Source organism: Furipterus horrens, unplaced genomic scaffold (genome assembly GCF_987537825.1).
Source record: "Furipterus horrens unplaced genomic scaffold, mFurHor1.1.pri manual_scaffold_6, whole genome shotgun sequence".
NCBI lineage: Eukaryota > Metazoa > Chordata > Mammalia > Chiroptera > Furipteridae > Furipterus > Furipterus horrens.
In genome coordinates this window covers 85,772,922-85,787,956 of record NW_028327176.1, presented here as the reverse complement: position 1 = coordinate 85,787,956, position 15,035 = coordinate 85,772,922, and the positions used below count along the sequence as shown (strand labels likewise).

At 57.0% G+C, this 15,035-nt stretch overlaps 1 protein-coding gene across 1 annotated transcript; it reads right to left on the bottom strand.

The window, feature by feature from the left end:
• Nucleotides 1-994: 994 nt before the first annotated feature.
• LOC150006777 (complement C4-A-like) lies at nt 995-14,693 on the bottom strand. Its single transcript, XM_090282142.1, has 41 exons — nt 14,567-14,693; nt 14,275-14,473; nt 13,881-14,073; nt 13,650-13,720; nt 13,485-13,573; nt 13,216-13,298; nt 12,939-13,035; nt 12,674-12,779; nt 12,429-12,561; nt 11,878-11,993; nt 11,601-11,777; nt 11,306-11,491; nt 10,993-11,178; nt 10,741-10,899; nt 10,342-10,468; nt 10,093-10,167; nt 9,627-9,824; nt 9,427-9,538; nt 9,265-9,335; nt 8,888-9,027; nt 8,565-8,774; nt 8,258-8,309; nt 8,066-8,155; nt 7,711-7,920; nt 7,485-7,560; nt 7,163-7,319; nt 6,952-7,068; nt 6,674-6,845; nt 6,259-6,491; nt 6,016-6,183; nt 5,597-5,656; nt 4,571-4,664; nt 4,294-4,492; nt 4,110-4,200; nt 3,921-3,995; nt 2,457-2,559; nt 2,231-2,320; nt 2,053-2,151; nt 1,822-1,905; nt 1,405-1,537; nt 995-1,242 (listed from the first exon to the last, which is right to left on the bottom strand). The coding sequence occupies exons 1-41, from the start codon at nt 14,629-14,631 to the stop codon at nt 1,101-1,103; spliced, it is 5,238 nt and encodes a 1,745-aa protein (XP_090138268.1). The 5' UTR covers nt 14,632-14,693; the 3' UTR covers nt 995-1,100.
• Nucleotides 14,694-15,035: the final 342 nt, after the last annotated feature.

Genomic DNA, 15,035 nt, shown 5'->3' with positions numbered 1-15,035 from the left:
CCAACCCCGGCCTCAGGCCTTTCATAGTCTCTTTCTCCTGCCTCAAATGCCCTCATCTACCCCACTCTCTTTGCTTGAGTCCTCAGCCTTCAGAACCCAACTTAGATGTCACCTCTTCCAGGAAGACTTCCCTGCCCCCTTTTGCCCATTTCCCCAGGCTGAGTGAGATGCCCCAACTATGTGCCCCACAGGACCACACAGCTCCCCAACATCACTCCTCTCAGAGGATGTGGACCTGGCATATACGGCATGTAGTAAGAGTTCCACAAATTTCTGCTGGATGATTGAACGGCAGGCTGCTGGACTGTCTCAGCAAATTTCTCTAGATGGATTTGATGGATTTCTATGTCAACTCTTAAGCCCCAAGGGGTACCACCAAATGGTGGGGAGCTAGGCAGACAGGTGAGGAAGGTTGACCCCAGTAGAACATACTCTTCAGAGTATTAACAAACACTCCAAAGACAACTTTTTGACTTGTTTAAAATCAGTACCTGGAAGAAGAGAGCATCTGATCTGAGAATTATGCAACTCTGGGAACGTTTCCTAATGCCACTGATAACAGGGTCAAATGTCAACAGGCTTTCAACAGACCAGTTCTCAGCTAAAAGCAGCAGCCCCAGAACTGCCAGCTGTGCCGGGACCAGTGGGAGACGTGGGCTGGACAGCGGCTCCTGAGGCAGAGGAGCCCCGTGTGAGCTGAGCACAGGCCCTGCCTCAGGCGGAAGTGCCTGGTCACACTTGGCTACCTGGGCAGTGGAGTGCCCTTCGGGTATGGTGGAAGGCAGGCCTTTGTGTGGATGCTGGGTCCTCAAGGGTGCAGGCCGCTCAGGTGGCCCCGTGATGGACTGAGCTCCCAGTGAGTCACCTGGGAGGGGCGAGGCACTCAAGGTCATCCAGGCTCTGAAAGCCTAAGATTACGCAAACCCTGGCCTGGGCCCCCCAACCTGGAAGGCACGATGGGGGCAGCTTTCAGTCCTGGAGACACACATGGACGTGTTGCTGATAAAGGCCTTTATTGAGTCTCTGGCCCTGCCATGGGGCTAATCCAGGAGTCATCTTTCCCAGGCCCAGGCTCCACCCGGGGGAGGAGGGAGCAGCCCTTACACCTGGCACCCCTGAGCGCCATACTCCTGCAGGAAGCCTCGGAGCTGGGCACAGGCTGCCCGGTGGCGGGTGCTCCGGCACAAGCGTTCCGAGGGCATCTCCTCAATCCAGCTGTTCGAGTCCAGCAAGTATTGGGGTCTGCGGGGGCAAAGAGCAATCAGCAGGGGTCAGGAGGATGGGCAGACAGGAGAGGAGGGTAGGAGGTACCTGGCTTCAGAGGGGGCAGCGCCTAGGCACTGGGGATCCGTTCCCTCATGAGGTGTCAGAACAGCAAGAGACTCAGGGGCCCAGAGAACTCACTGTCCCTTGAGGTCATGGGTGGCCCCGTCCAGACCCATGATCAAATATTCTTTCCCAGGTTCCAAGTGAAGGCGGCAAGAGGCTCGAACCAGGAAGTTACGAGTCTGACCAGCAGTGGCTTGGGCATCCTTGGCTGCAGGGAGACAGGCACAGAGTTGTCAGAGCGGAATAGGAGGGGCAGGGCCAGCAAGGGGCCAGGGGCTTTGCAGACATCCTCCCCCTGCGCCCTGCCACTCCCGGCAGGGTGCTGCGTTCCCATTTAGGGACAATTCCAGAGCTTCTAAGAGGTTGAGAGAATCTAAGCTCAGACTCTTCTGAATTTTTACTATTCCAGGCAGCCAGGCCCCAAACCCAGACCTCAGCTCCCCTTTATCCCGGATCCAGCCCTGCTCCCACGCCTGCCCTGTCCCTTCATACACAAGTGCAGGACTTGGGTGATACTGGTCTCAAAGAGGCGGAAAGCAGCTCTGGAATCTTCTCGGAGAACCTTAACCTGGAAGCCTGTGAGGGAGTTTAGGGGAAGGAAAGGCAGGTGAGTTACCCTGGGGTTGAGGGCTACAAGTTGGTGTCAGAACAAAGAGGGTGCCGGCAGGCCTGTGACAGGAGCAGGCACAGCCGGAAATCCTGAGGACCGGAGGGAAGACTGACCATAGTCAACGCGGGGATAGTAGCAGGCGAACTTCATCCTGTAGCCATCTTCTTCCACCAGCCCCCGCTCCAGGGCACGGCGCTGTCGAGGGCACTTCCCTAAAGTCAGGACCCAGGTGAGACAAGGGCAGCCCCAGCGGGCCACCTTCCCAGCCCGCCCTCAGACCCTGGGTCTCACCCTCAGCGCACTGGCAGACGTCAGCGGAGCACAATGTGGACAGGAGTTTGCTCTTCGCTGGTGCTCCGTAAAACACAGAACACTTGTGCTCTGCAGCAAAGCAGAGAAGGAAGTTAGGGCACAAGCCCCCGCCCCCCCCCCCCTCCCAGGCCTCTGGAGCCACAGGACCTCCTTGCCACCTTTACTGCCCCAGTTCCTGATGTCACAAGTGTCTGCCAGTGCTCACCTGGGTTGTAGTAGTCATACAGGGCTGCGCTGGCTGGCTGCACCAGCCCCACAGCCACCTCCTGCACAGCTCCAAAGCCCACACATTCGCGAGAGGTGGGGACCTGGCATGGGGAGTGAGGGGAGGGTCAGGGACCCACTCCCTGGGCCCTACAGGCCACTGTGTTACATTTCCTTGGCCTGTCTCTGGTTCCCGCTGGTCGCATCTTCGGTGTCCTTCACATTTTGTTACCTTTTGGCTGCCGGAACTCTAAAAACTGCTCCCAAGGTCTTTGCTGACCTCACTGCCCAGATGGTGACCTCACCCTGGTCTCTTGTCCCCAAGAACCTTGTCCGCAGAGTCTCCCATCACAGACATTCTCCATGCAACTCTCCCTAAACTCAAGGTTAGCTTCTGGATCACCCCTGCTTCTGACCTTGTTGTTTCCTACACTCCCTCGTCTTCCTTCCCAGAGGTCTGGCCCTGGCCCTGGCCCTGGCTCTTCCTTCCTCTGCGCTCCCCTGTGAATGTCCCCACCACTCTCTGGCTTTCACCAAACCCTTCCAGGCTGATTCCCAAACAAAATCTTCAGCTTTATTTCTGCATTAGGATTTTTGCAGGATGTATAAATTCTCTAAATTCACTCTGCCTGCCCCCCTAACCCATTCACCATCCTGACAGCCTCACTTCATCAGTGATACACCTAGGGCCTGCCTTATCTTCCAAAACCTAAGGGCAGGTGCTATCACTACACCTTTTCTCTGGGACCCTGCTGCTCATGCGCAGGCCCATGCCCTCTCCCCATGCCCACACTGTGCAGTGTGGCTGGCACCTGCTACCTCCCCTCCTCAGCTGGGCTTCTGCATGGTCGGTTCCTTCTTTCCCATTGTGATTAACGAGATTCCCCTGCCTGGCTTCTCAGCTAACAGGGTCTGGCCACTCTGCACATACTGGCAGGCAGGGTCTTTCCTGACCCACAAATACCCGGCTAATGGTGTTACTGTATTCACATGTCTTTTCCACATTTTCCCCAAGAGGCTATAGTAAGCATTCCAAAATTTTTTGAAGGCCATCAGAGGGTTGATAACTCTTTGATTTAGCCAAATAGGCCACAAAGACAAAACCAACTCATCTACGACCAACATTACTTCATAAAAGAAAATATACTTTAAAAACCAAACCAAACAAAACTAGGAATGTCAATTAAAAAAAAAAAAAAAAAAGCAAACCCTCAAGTTGAATAAATTCAGCTTTATGACAGGCTCCCTCTCAGGCCGTCCACGGCAGACTGGCACTGGTCCCCAAACCGCATCAGGGGCTCAGCCGCTGTCCGCCTGCAGGCATGGCCCTGTCTTTTGGCTCTGGCTCCCTCTTGTCATGCCTCCCTGCTCACATCAGGCTCTCCTTGGGAGCCACAATGTCTCCTGGAAACCTCCGAGTGCATGCACAGTAAGCAGTGCCATCCATGCCCCCCACTCAACTCACCGAGTCGAAGTACAGCAGGACATGGGGCCCCTCGGTCTCAAAGTGACTCACATAACGATCAGAGAGGGAAGTCAGCTATAAAGAAGGGGAGGGTCTCAGGGAGGTGGCCTTGGGCCCTGCATGTGGCAGGGCTCCGCAGCTGGAGGAGCTGCAGGGATGGAACAGGGCTCCTGAGGGCACGAGCCACACCTTCTCCAGGTCAGCCCGCAGGGCATGGAATCCGCTCAGAAGGGTGACATCTGCGATGGCCATGCCTGACAGTCCCACCTTGCCATTCCGCCTGCAGAGAGATGTGTCCTGTGGTCTGGCTGCTCCCTGCACCAGCTGGCAGACACCCACCCAACTCTGGTCCTGCCTCTCCTCTCAAGCTCACCAGATGCACACAGTGTACTGCACTCTGGACTCCTGTTCATCAGCCACCTTGGGTGCCTCCCTTCTGCGGCGGCTCCTCCGCCCCTCAAACAGCTGCAGGGGTGTCACAGGCTGAGAAAGAGCCCCCGGGTCATCCCTGAGGAAGCCTGGCTCTGCGTCCTTATAATCCTCGTAGTCCTCATAGTCCTCGTTTGCTGCCACTGCATGGGGGAGGCACTGAGACTCAGCCCCTGGTACCTGCCCGCAGAGGGCCCCGTGGCCCTGACTCCAACACTCACTTGTGTACTCGACGTGGCCCATGACCGTCACCTCAATCTGAAGATCCTGGCAGGTCGTGTTCTTCATGTCCAGGACATTGTAGGCACGAAGGATCTGGTTCAGCAAGGGGCAGGGAGTGAACACGGGACAACTGGGGCCACAGACCTCTCTCCAGAGACACACCTGAGGGCATCTCCCTGGGCTCAGGGCTTTGAAGCCATTGGCCCCATCCTGCCCTCCTTCCTGACCAGTCCATAAATATAAATGGCTAGACTGTGAGACAGAGAGGGCGGCTGGGGCCCGCCTTCCGAACCAGCATTCTCTGCCGTGCAGAGGAGGCTGTTATGGAAAGTTCAGGAAAGGCTTCTGGGCCAGGCTTGAAGGAAGAGAATGAGTTTGCCACATGGGACTAGAAGCAGGGGGAGGACATTCAAGGCAAGGAGACCTGTGTACGTGTGTACATCTGTCTGGCCAGGGAGGTAGGCAGGGACCCAACAGTGTGTGGCGTGGGAGAGTCCGAAGGCTGATCGGACCAGGGTCCTCAGAAGGTCAGTTTCACTGCACTGTGGACAGGGGCTCGGAGAGGTGAGAAATGGGGGTGGGAAAAGTTCCAAGACTGTCTTAGCCCAGAGTCCAGTGATCAAGTGACAGGGGCCTCAGGCACTAGGGGGAGAAGAGAAGCAGTTACTGGGGCCGTAAGAGGCGCTCAGGAGGGAGGAGCACTAAGACGCCTCCAGAGTGGTAGCTGGGCTGCTGGGAGAAAGGGGCTCTGTCAGGCAGACAAAGGGGATACAGGAGGAAGAAGGGGCCTGTGTCTCAGGGGAGGCCTGGGCCGAGCACTGGCTGTATGAGCTCAGCTCTGAGGGGTAAAGGAACCAACAAGAGCTCAGAGAGAGCAGAGACCAGAGTGAGGGGAGAGCACCCAGGACCGAGCGCACAGAACGCCAATCTTCCTCCTTCTGACCCTGAGCTCTGCCCACAGGTCTCCCACTCAAGACCCTAGCTCCTTCCTGCTGGCCTGGGTGTCCAGTGCTGTGGGCTCTCACCTTCAAGGTTCCTTTGCTGTTTCCTCCCACCTTCACATTAATCTTGCTGCCCAAGGAAAACTTTCAGAAATAAAAAGGAGGAGATGTCAGAAGGGCACAGAAAGACATACTGTTTACCTCCTCCCTAAAAACAAGCCCTCCTCTCCCCATCTCACATTTCCACAAGGTTTACTCCACGTGCATTATTTCACTTCAGCCTCCTAAACTCTGTTGGGTAGACTCTGCATATATTACTTTCAGATGAAGAAAATAAAGCTCAGAGGTTAAGTGACTTTCCAGATCACAGAGCTAGTAAGTCTTTTCTCAAGGGTATGAGGACCAGCTGCTAGGGGTGCTCTGCAGGGGTGGGGGACTGGGACGTTCTGGCCCCTCAGAGTAGGCCATGGTGTCATGGTAACCCAGGTGAGGGTGTGGTTCACCTGCAGCTCCTCCTCCAGCCCCTGAATTTGGTGGTTGTTCAGCTGCAGCACATGGGACTTGAACCCATTGCGGCCCATGGAGCTGAGGGTCACATTGAGCTCCCTCTCCTCACTAGTGTGGGAAGTGATCCAGTATTCAGACAGCGCATCCAGGGCAATCACTGTGTCCTGGGGAGGAAGGACCAGGACTCAGGCTCTTGGTCTCAGGATCACTCACCCCCAGAGCCCCAGGGCAGCCCCTACCTGAGTGCTGCGGAATCCCCCTTGGAAGCTAGCCTGGTGGGTGAGCCAGGCTGCAACCTGGTCAGCCATCTCTGCCTTGCCCTCCCGGAGCAACAGGTGCAGCAGGCCATAAGCTGTGGTTTCAATCCACAGGGCTGGGGCCTGGGGCACAGGGTCTGCCGGGCTGCGAGGAGCCGGGGTGGGTGACACAACATTGCTCTGAGAACTGATGACGGAGCCCCAGTACATGTAATCTGGAAGGGAAGGTAGACCCAGCAGCTGACAGATCCTGCCAGGCTGCTCTGACTCTGCCCTAGTTGGCCCTGCCTGTCATTCCTTCTCAGGGTCTTGGTTCAGTTTTTCTCTCTGGGCACACTTGGAGGTGCCCAGGTCCCCGGAGCCCCAGGATCAATGCCAGAACCCCCTCCACTCTCACTGCCTGTCTCTTGGGCCATGGCCATGAGGTTGTTGTGGGCCACATCCTGCAGGTCCTCAGAGGCCTTGGTCAGCGTCAGCGCGTAGGCCGTGATGGCAGCTGCGTGGGCACTCAGGAGCCCAGCACTTGCTTTCGCCCCCAAAAATGAGTTTGCTTTTGAGATAGAAGCTTCCTACAAGAAAGTGGGGAGGAAGGTCTGTGAGCTGGACACCTGGGTTGCTGAGGGGAAAGAGGGAGTGCTGGGGGCCAGTGAAGGGTAGACATGTGGGTGGCCTTACCACTCTCTGCTTCAGCTGCTCTGCATTCTTGTCCTGGAAGATGGCCAGCCCATGATGAAGGGCAATGACCACAAAGGCTGTCAGGGCCACAGTCTCATCATTTCCTACCAAGCCCCCCTGGTTGGTGTGGGGAGAAAAGATGTCAGCCAGGAGGGGGAAGGGCTGGGAGAGTCCCCACCCGTGCTCCTTGGCCCAGCCTCCAGGCCCAGACCTGCATGCCCCTGTGGATAACTGGACAGGGGTCCTGGAAGGAACCGTCAGCCTGCTGCTGGGACAGCAGCCAGCTGGCCGTCTCCTGCAGCTTTTCAGGTGAGTCATCCACCTCTTTCTGGGCTGAACTCAGTACTTTCAACACAAAGGCCGTGAGCCTAGAGGGGGGGAATGACAGCTGGGGATAGAGACTGGTCCCTCTAGGGGACACAGCCCTACCCCCCTCCCAGACACCTGGTCAGTCACCCTCCCATTGTACCTGGCTCTGCCCCTGGCAGCCCTGCCACCTCTCAGAGACCCAGAACCACTCTTCTCAACCTCACCAGGTACTGCTGTCCCGATGTAACCATGCCCCATAGGAACCATCTGTTTTCCGAAACTGCTGGATCCGCATGTAGCCTTGGAGAGGAAAGGCAGCTGCTATTTGAGCCCAAGGCCATGCTCTCCATTCCCATCAGGTTCCCCCTCTCTTCCCCACACTAGCCGCCTGGGCTGCCCATCTTCCATTAATTGCCCGGCCCCCACTCCTGCTTGCCCTGCACCCAGAACCTTTCTGGATAAGATCCACAGCATGGTCCTTAGTCTCCGGGGACAGTCTGCTCCACTGCTCTGTCCGGTCCAGGTAGCGGGAAGCAGCCAGTGTTGGAGCCAAGAGGGTCATAGTTTGTTCCCCGCAGCCCCTCGGAAGCCTCAGGAGGGAGGCCAGGCCTTCGGGTGACAAGGCCCCCTCAGGGCCCAAAGTGTCCAACGGATCTGAGGCTATAGGGAAAGGAGATGGTTAAGGATAAAGAGCAGGTCTGGAGACCCTGGGTTGGAGGGTCATGGGGTCATGCTGTCTTGGGTCAAATAGGTTCCACGTGAATCTGAGGGTGGCCACTGGGAAGTGGCTGGAGGACACTCCCACCTGTGACCCTGACATAGCTGTTGAAATCTCCATCGGGGATAATATTAGGATCAGAGCTGCTGGGAATTTCCAAGGTCCGGCCTCGATGGTCTGGGAAGATGGGGTAAGTTGTCAGTCTATCCTGATGTCCACATCTCCTTCCACCAACAAACCCATTACGGCACCGATGATGGGGCACCGAAGGTCACTCACCCAGGGGGTTGAGTTGATAGACCGTCTCTTCTGTGTGGATGGCCCCTTCCTTCTGTCTCAGGGGAAACAGAGCTCTGAGAGATCACAGATCACCCAGGGCTGCAGCTGCCCCTCCCAGTACAGACTCCCTAGGACTTGGGAGTTTGAACTTCAGAGATAGAGTTGGATCAGAACTGTAGAAGATGTAAACTGACCAAGGTGTTGGGTTTGGGTACTGGGCCTCTGGCTCGGCCAGCAGAGAGGGTGCCACGGCTTAGGGGGTAAATCTGGGAGCCTGGGGATCTGGCTTCAGGGGTACTCCATTCACCTCAATTCGTAGAACCTTAGACACTGCATCCCCCACAGGGAACTCCAAGGACCCTCGCGCCACCACCTTCAGGGACACAGCAGCAGCCGCCGTGGGCACCACAGAGAAGCCAACAGGCCGGGCAGAGTGTGCAGGCACCAGCACCTGCTGGGCCAGCCCGCCACCTCCAGCCAGGCATAGCCCATCTACTGGGGACACATGGACGCTCACCTGGCGGAAGGAACATGGGAATGCCAGAGCCCCGGTCCTGTTAGGCTCTTGACCCCTCACCCGCCTTGGCGCCCACCTGCCCCCTGTACACACAGGCTCCCACAGGGCCTCACGGTCAGATTTTTATCCAGGTAGTTGTAGAGGACAGGACGCAGCTCAAGCTGCTCAAAGCGACGAACAGAGATGGGCAGGCGGAGGTGCAGGTGGAACTCGCGGAACACCCGGAGCTGGACTGGTGTGGCCACACACAGGCCTGAGAGAAGAGCATGGGGGAAGGAGCAGAAATCAGTGGCCTGGGGGCATCACAGCCACAGGGTCCCACTGACAAGGTGACCGATCTCTTCCCTGCTCTCTAGCCTCCCAGCCCTGGTGCAGGCAGTGTAGACTTTGTCTGCTGTCTGCACCCTCCTCGTTACAGTAAGAGAAAAGGGAGTTGGGTGGAGGGGGGATGGAAGAGGGATGGACAGAGGCCTATCACAAGCAACCTCACCTGCTGTTTTGGACAAGCTCACACCATGGATCTCCCACGTGGTCAGAGAGTCAGGCAGCAGCTGTGACAATCTGTGGTGGGAAAGGTGAAAAGCATCATCACACCCTGGGCTGGCCCCAGACACTGCCCAGGGACAAGGCCAGGCCCACCACACGCCCTCACTGGAGGAAGTGATCCACAGATGCCACTCTCCAGAGCCAGTTCTCCGGAAAGAAACTGCGAACAGGAACATCATCTTCATCCATCAGGTCCTCCTCCTGAAGGGTCTCCAGAGCTGGGGGACCACAGTGGAGGGGGATGAGGAGAAGCCTTTGTCTTCCCAGGTTCCCCAGCCTGTCCCCCAGCCCTGCCCAGTGGCTCACCTCGGGCGAGGCCCACCTGGCCCATGGCCCGGGTCTTCTTGCGCAGGCCCTCAGCAAACTGGCAGCAGGACAGAAAGGGCTCCCGGCAGGCCAGCTGTGGCACACGGGCCGCTCGCTGCTCACAGGAGCGGGTCATGGGCAGTTTCGTCAGCCCATCCTGGCAGCAGCGCCTGGCTACTGGGGAGGTGTACTGGCCCACTGCAGGGACCATTGAGGGTGAGCATGGGAAACACACCTCCTCCCCACCCTGATCTCCAGATACACAGGACCCACCCTGAGAAACTGGGAACTCAAGAAAGGCCAGTGGAGAGACCCTCCTGCCCACCCACTGTCAGCCCCAGAACTTGGATCTCTGGCCCTGAATACCATAAATGGGTTCCCTTGGGAAGCAGAGGAGCCAAGAGGCAGACTCCTCCTCCTGACCCTTGGGCCCAAGTGGAGAGCTTCATAGGCACCCACAACTCACACTTCTCATTAATTGCCTTCTGGAAGTTCATGCTTCTCTTTTCCCGGGTTTTCTTCTCCTTCGGACAGCTCAGACCTGGTAGACAGCAGGACTGGAGCCAAGCTCTGGGGTGTGTGGGCTCCCACCTCCCCTCCCTGCTCCCCTTCCCAGGCCCAGGGCTTCCCACCCCCTCCTCATATCTTACCCCTCAGGCCCCTTCCTCCTCCCTTATCTTCCCACCACCCAGCCCACTTCCTCCTCTGGTCTCACTCATTCTGGCTGAAGTCCTTTGGTTTCCATCAGAAAAGGCCAGACCAGCTGCCTCAAATACCTGAAGGGCATTGTCTCCACCCCCAGCACCACAGCCAAGGTCATAGCTGTTCATAACTTCGAAAACCTAGCAAGAAAAGGCAGGGATGTTGCGCAGACGAGAGTGGCGTGAGGGGCAGGATTGGCCATGGGTGACAGGGCGGGGGATGGACAAATGTGAGAGACACAGATAGTGGAAAAATAGAAGCCACGGGGTCCACAGCTTGAGGCAGGAGGAGTTGGGGGCAGCCTGAGTGGGCTGTAGGCTCAGGGCTCAGGGCTCAGGGCTCTGGGCTCAGGCAGCAGGAGACTAAGTCAAAGAGGACGGGGGTCGCAGGGTGGGGGAGAGTCTTAACAAACCTTGCCCATGTCAAGGGGCTTGTGGGTTCTGCCACCCACAGCATACAGAGCTGTGTCCATAGCTCCCAGTGCCACCAGGGCTGGAGAATCCGTGCGCAGACGAAGCTTTATAGTATCCCCAGGATGATAGTCCTTGTGACTGTCCACATTCAGCTCCAGCTGGCAGAGGCGGAAGTTGGGGCAGTCAGAGTGGGGACAGCTTCTTTTCTTCTTTCTCTTAACCACCCCTGTCTCTCCCAGCGCATTCGTTACCTTGCCCTCACAGGCTCCAGCCTGGACGTCCACTCTCAGGGAGTTGGCTACCGGGAGGCCCCCATGATAGTAAAAGGCCACGAAGTAGAAGGAGGGGGCCAGGCGGTGGTCCACAAGCACGGAGACTGAGGTCAGGGCCGTCCTGGGCTCTCGACTCACAGACATGATCTGGCCCCGTGACACGATCTGGGCAAGAGTGGTTCTCTCTTCACTGCACATCCCCAGTGCTGAAACCACTCCCCACCCAAGGGCTCCTTCCTCCCTGAGCCTCGCCCTGCACCCTGCCCTCCTCTACAACTCAGCTCATGCACACCATGTAGTAGTAATGAGAGAAGCTGGCCTCACTGAGGCCCACGGCTCGTAGGTTCAGGTTGAGAGTGTCCCCAACTCGAGGGGGTTGAGGATCCAGCCGTTCAATGGACAGAAACCCAGCGCTTCCTGCAGGCGGGGCTCTCACACTGAGCTTGGCTGTCGCTGGATGTGGAGAGCCTGCAGACACCTGGCGGGGGTGGGGGGGGGGTGGTTGGGGCGGGCAGGACCATGGGTGCTCAGGAGCCCAGCCTGCCCTTCTTTCCCTCCCCATGCTCTCCCGTGGATCAGAGTCCTACCAAGTTTTGCACTTCTGAGGTGGTCTGAGGAACACTAATGGGAAAGATGACTTGGCCACTCCCATCTGTGTGTTGCTGAAAGTTACGTGTTTCAGAAGCAGAACCAGTAAAGAATGTGGTAGAAACTTTGACAGGAACGCCAGAGACTAGGGATCCTGACATGTCTCGGACCAGGGCCTAGGTGGGTGGGGAGGGGCAGGTCAAAGAGAGTGGTCAGAAAGGCCTTGGGCCCTCCTGATGAGCACCCTCCAACACCCCATGCACCCCTAGACGAAACCTGCAGCAAAAAGGGGGCCCCAGGCACCAGGTGTCGCTTGGTACGGCTAAGATCCAAGGAGAAGGGAGAGGACACAAAACGCCAGGATGTGAGCTCCGCCTCCTCCATCTCCCCCCCTGCAAGACATGAGGCAGAGAGGGTTGGAGGAGGGAGTCCCAGGAAAAGGGGCAGGAGAGGAAAGAAGCAGCTCAAGGGTTTCCCGCCCACAAGACAGTGAGCTCCTCAGGGCACAGGCCATCTCTAATTCATTTCTATGTTTGCTGAACAACACAGGACCCAGCACACAGATGGTGCATAACACACGTCTGCTGGATGAATGGATGGAAGGACAGATGGTGCAAAAAAAAAAAAAACTGAGACAGAGGGAAGATGCTGCTTCCCCAGATACCACCCAGAAGCATAGCTAGAGGGAGACAGTCTCCTGGGTCATTCCCAGCTTTGGGTCCCAGATGATGGTAAGAAAGGTGAGGGATGGTGTCAGTGCTGGAGAAAGAGTCAGCCCAGAGGTCAGAGGCTAGGGCCTGGCATCATAATCAGGCAAAGCTACTTACCTGGAGACTCAATGATGGCTGCTGCCACATAGAGGCGCAGCCCTGGGAGGTCAGTCAGAGGAATGTTAAGCTTCTCCAGGGCACCCTGAACCTCAGCCTTTGAGAGGGAGATGTGACACTGGCCCTCTACTAGCTGGGGCAAAAAAGAAAACAGGACCTGGGTTGACACCTGAGTCTCCCACCTCACCTCCTCTCCTCCCTCATGCTCCTTACCTCACCCTCACACCCCCCACCCTCCTTCCTACCTTGGTCTGATTCTCCAGTCCTCGAAGGAAAGTCTTGTCACCATTCTCACCCAGAATCCCAAAGCGCACATATGCCACGCCCTGCACTGGCTTCCCGTAGATGTACCTGTGGCCACAGAGAGACTGGGAAGAGGCTGGGGCCGAGGGCTGGAGCAAACGATGGAATGGTCTGGGAGGGAGGGGTCTGGGAGGGAGGGGTCTGGGAGGGAGGGAAGTGGCATGTTCATACTGAATGGGGAACCCTGGGAGTAGGGCCCAGAGTTACCTGGCCTGGATGTCTAACTGGATTTCATCAAGAATGTCAGGTGCTGTCAGGATGTAGGGCTTTCCAGGGATGATCTTCACCTCAAAATTGGGAAGGACTGACCCAGGGCAAAGGGGTAGGCAAGTCAGACTCTAGCGGTAGGGCCCTGTAAAGACTCTCTCCCCTCAGGGAAATGGCACTCATATCTCCCTGTCCCTGCCCTGCTCCCACCATCTCTCCTTCAGCCCTTACTCCCTGTGGAAAGGAGCTGCTTGGCCCTCACATCTCCAGCTCTCACCATATTTCTTCACCTCAAACTGGGTGCTGCTGTTGGATTCTGGGCCATCCGAGAATCGGGCTGAGATCTTCCAAGTCCCTGGCCTGAGGACAGACAAGGGAGGGACTCAGCCTACTTGTGCAAGAGAGCCTGGGAGAGCCAGCAGCGGCTCCCTAGGACAGGACTGTGGGGTAAACTGGAGGCTCAGGGAGCTGGGGTCTGACTCTGTGTGTTGGAGTGGAGAGCAAGGGAACCAGGAATGGGGTGGGGCAGGGGGGGCGAGAGCTCACTCAGAGATGTCTGGGATCACAAAGTCATCCTGAAAGATGGATGAGGGAGCATACACCTCTCTCTTCCGCACACGGAGGCCGTGAGAGTTCTGCAACAGGAGGAAAACGGGTCATGGGTGGGAGGTCAGATCAGCTTATCAGGAGGGTCAGAGGTCAAGGACTCACCTCCACGGTGACCGTGAGCGTGTCCGTGGATGGGCGCATCTTTTGATCCAGAGCAAAGACTCGGTATCGAACTGGGAGTGGAGGATGAGAGGTGAACAGCAGTCCATAGGGGCAGGGAGTGGGGAGAACAAACATTTGGTACCCAGCCTTCCTGTGCAGCACACTTTCAGGTTATCTCATGTAAGGAGATGTAAGGGAGTTCAAGGTAGAGGCCCTGGGGCTGAGACTCACCTCGCTGGCCAGGATTATAAACGGGCTGGTCGGTCTGCAGAAAAAGGTGCCCCCGGCGAGAGGAGAAGAGAAGGTTGATGCCCTGAACATCCACATCTTTGAACACAGAGCTCTTCAGCCATGGTGACTGGGCCACCAGCTGGATGTGAGGGCCTCCAAGGAGGGTTTCGAGGCCACAGCTCTTGGGACTTATCTGTCAGGAAAGGGAGAGGGAAAGAAAGAGTGTCAGAGAAAGAGCAGGAGAAAGCCAGAGAGGCTGAGACAGAAACAGGGAAGGAGATCTTTGGGTGAAAGGAGTGATGGGGTGAGCAGCCGGTGAGAAGACATTTACAGAAGACAGAGAGGACAGAATGGGAGGCGCTAAGAACAGCAGGAGCGAGTGGCATCCAACTACCTGGACGCTGAGGAGAATAAAGTCTTTTTCCGAGGTGAGGATAAAGTCCACCTTTGGGGAGCAGGAGATATGAAGCTTGTACGCATTTCTCAGGAACACTGTTCCTTTTACTGCCTGTCCCGGTGGAGCATCCTGGAGCTGGAGCCCCACTGATAGGGGGACCCCCAGGTGAACCACGGAAGGAGAAAATAGGAGTAACCTGAGGAGAACAGGCAGGGTCAGCAGTCAGCCTCCCCCCACCCCTTCCACCCCTACCCCCAACTCAGCAACCACAGCACCCTGCCTCCAGCACCTGGGCTTCTGCAGAGATGAGACAAAGAAACTGGACACCCAGATCAGCCCCCAGAGGAGCCTCATGACTGGAAGACCCAAGAGGGACCCGACCAGTCTGTGTCTGCTCCTTTCTGGTCAACCTCAGGATTAAAGCAAAGTTGACTCTGGACCTTGCTCCTCCCCTGGCCCAGCTAAGCCGGGAAACCATGTGACAGCAAAGAAAAGCAACTGGCCCCAGGCCCAGTGCTGGGGAAACCCTGGCCCCTGGGTCTCTGAGGGAATCAGGAAATCATGCCCCAGGGATATTGCCCTCCCTGTTAACCCATCTCATCCCTTTGCCCTGGGCAACTCCCCTACTGGGCGTATCTGGGTGTGTATGTGAACATGCTCCGTGTAGGTAGGCGTAGCACACAGTTGGAGAAACAAGGCTCCTAGTCAAGGCCCTGATAAAAGGAGATAAGACACCGGTCTCTTACTAGAACCCCCAC

Excerpts from the sequence above, each read along its gene's own strand:
- LOC150006777 (XM_090282142.1), bottom strand. The coding sequence starts at position 14,631 with ATGAGGCTCCTCTGGGGGCTGATCTGGGTGTCCAGTTTCTTTGTCTCA. Across the intron at positions 14,074-14,274 it reads TTATTCTCCTCAGCGTCCAG|ATAAGTCCCAAGAGCTGTGG; the intron begins GTAGTTGGATGC and ends CTTTCCTGACAG. Across the intron at positions 13,574-13,649 it reads CGCTCACGGTCACCGTGGAG|AACTCTCACGGCCTCCGTGT; the intron begins GTGAGTCCTTGA and ends CTCCTGTTGCAG.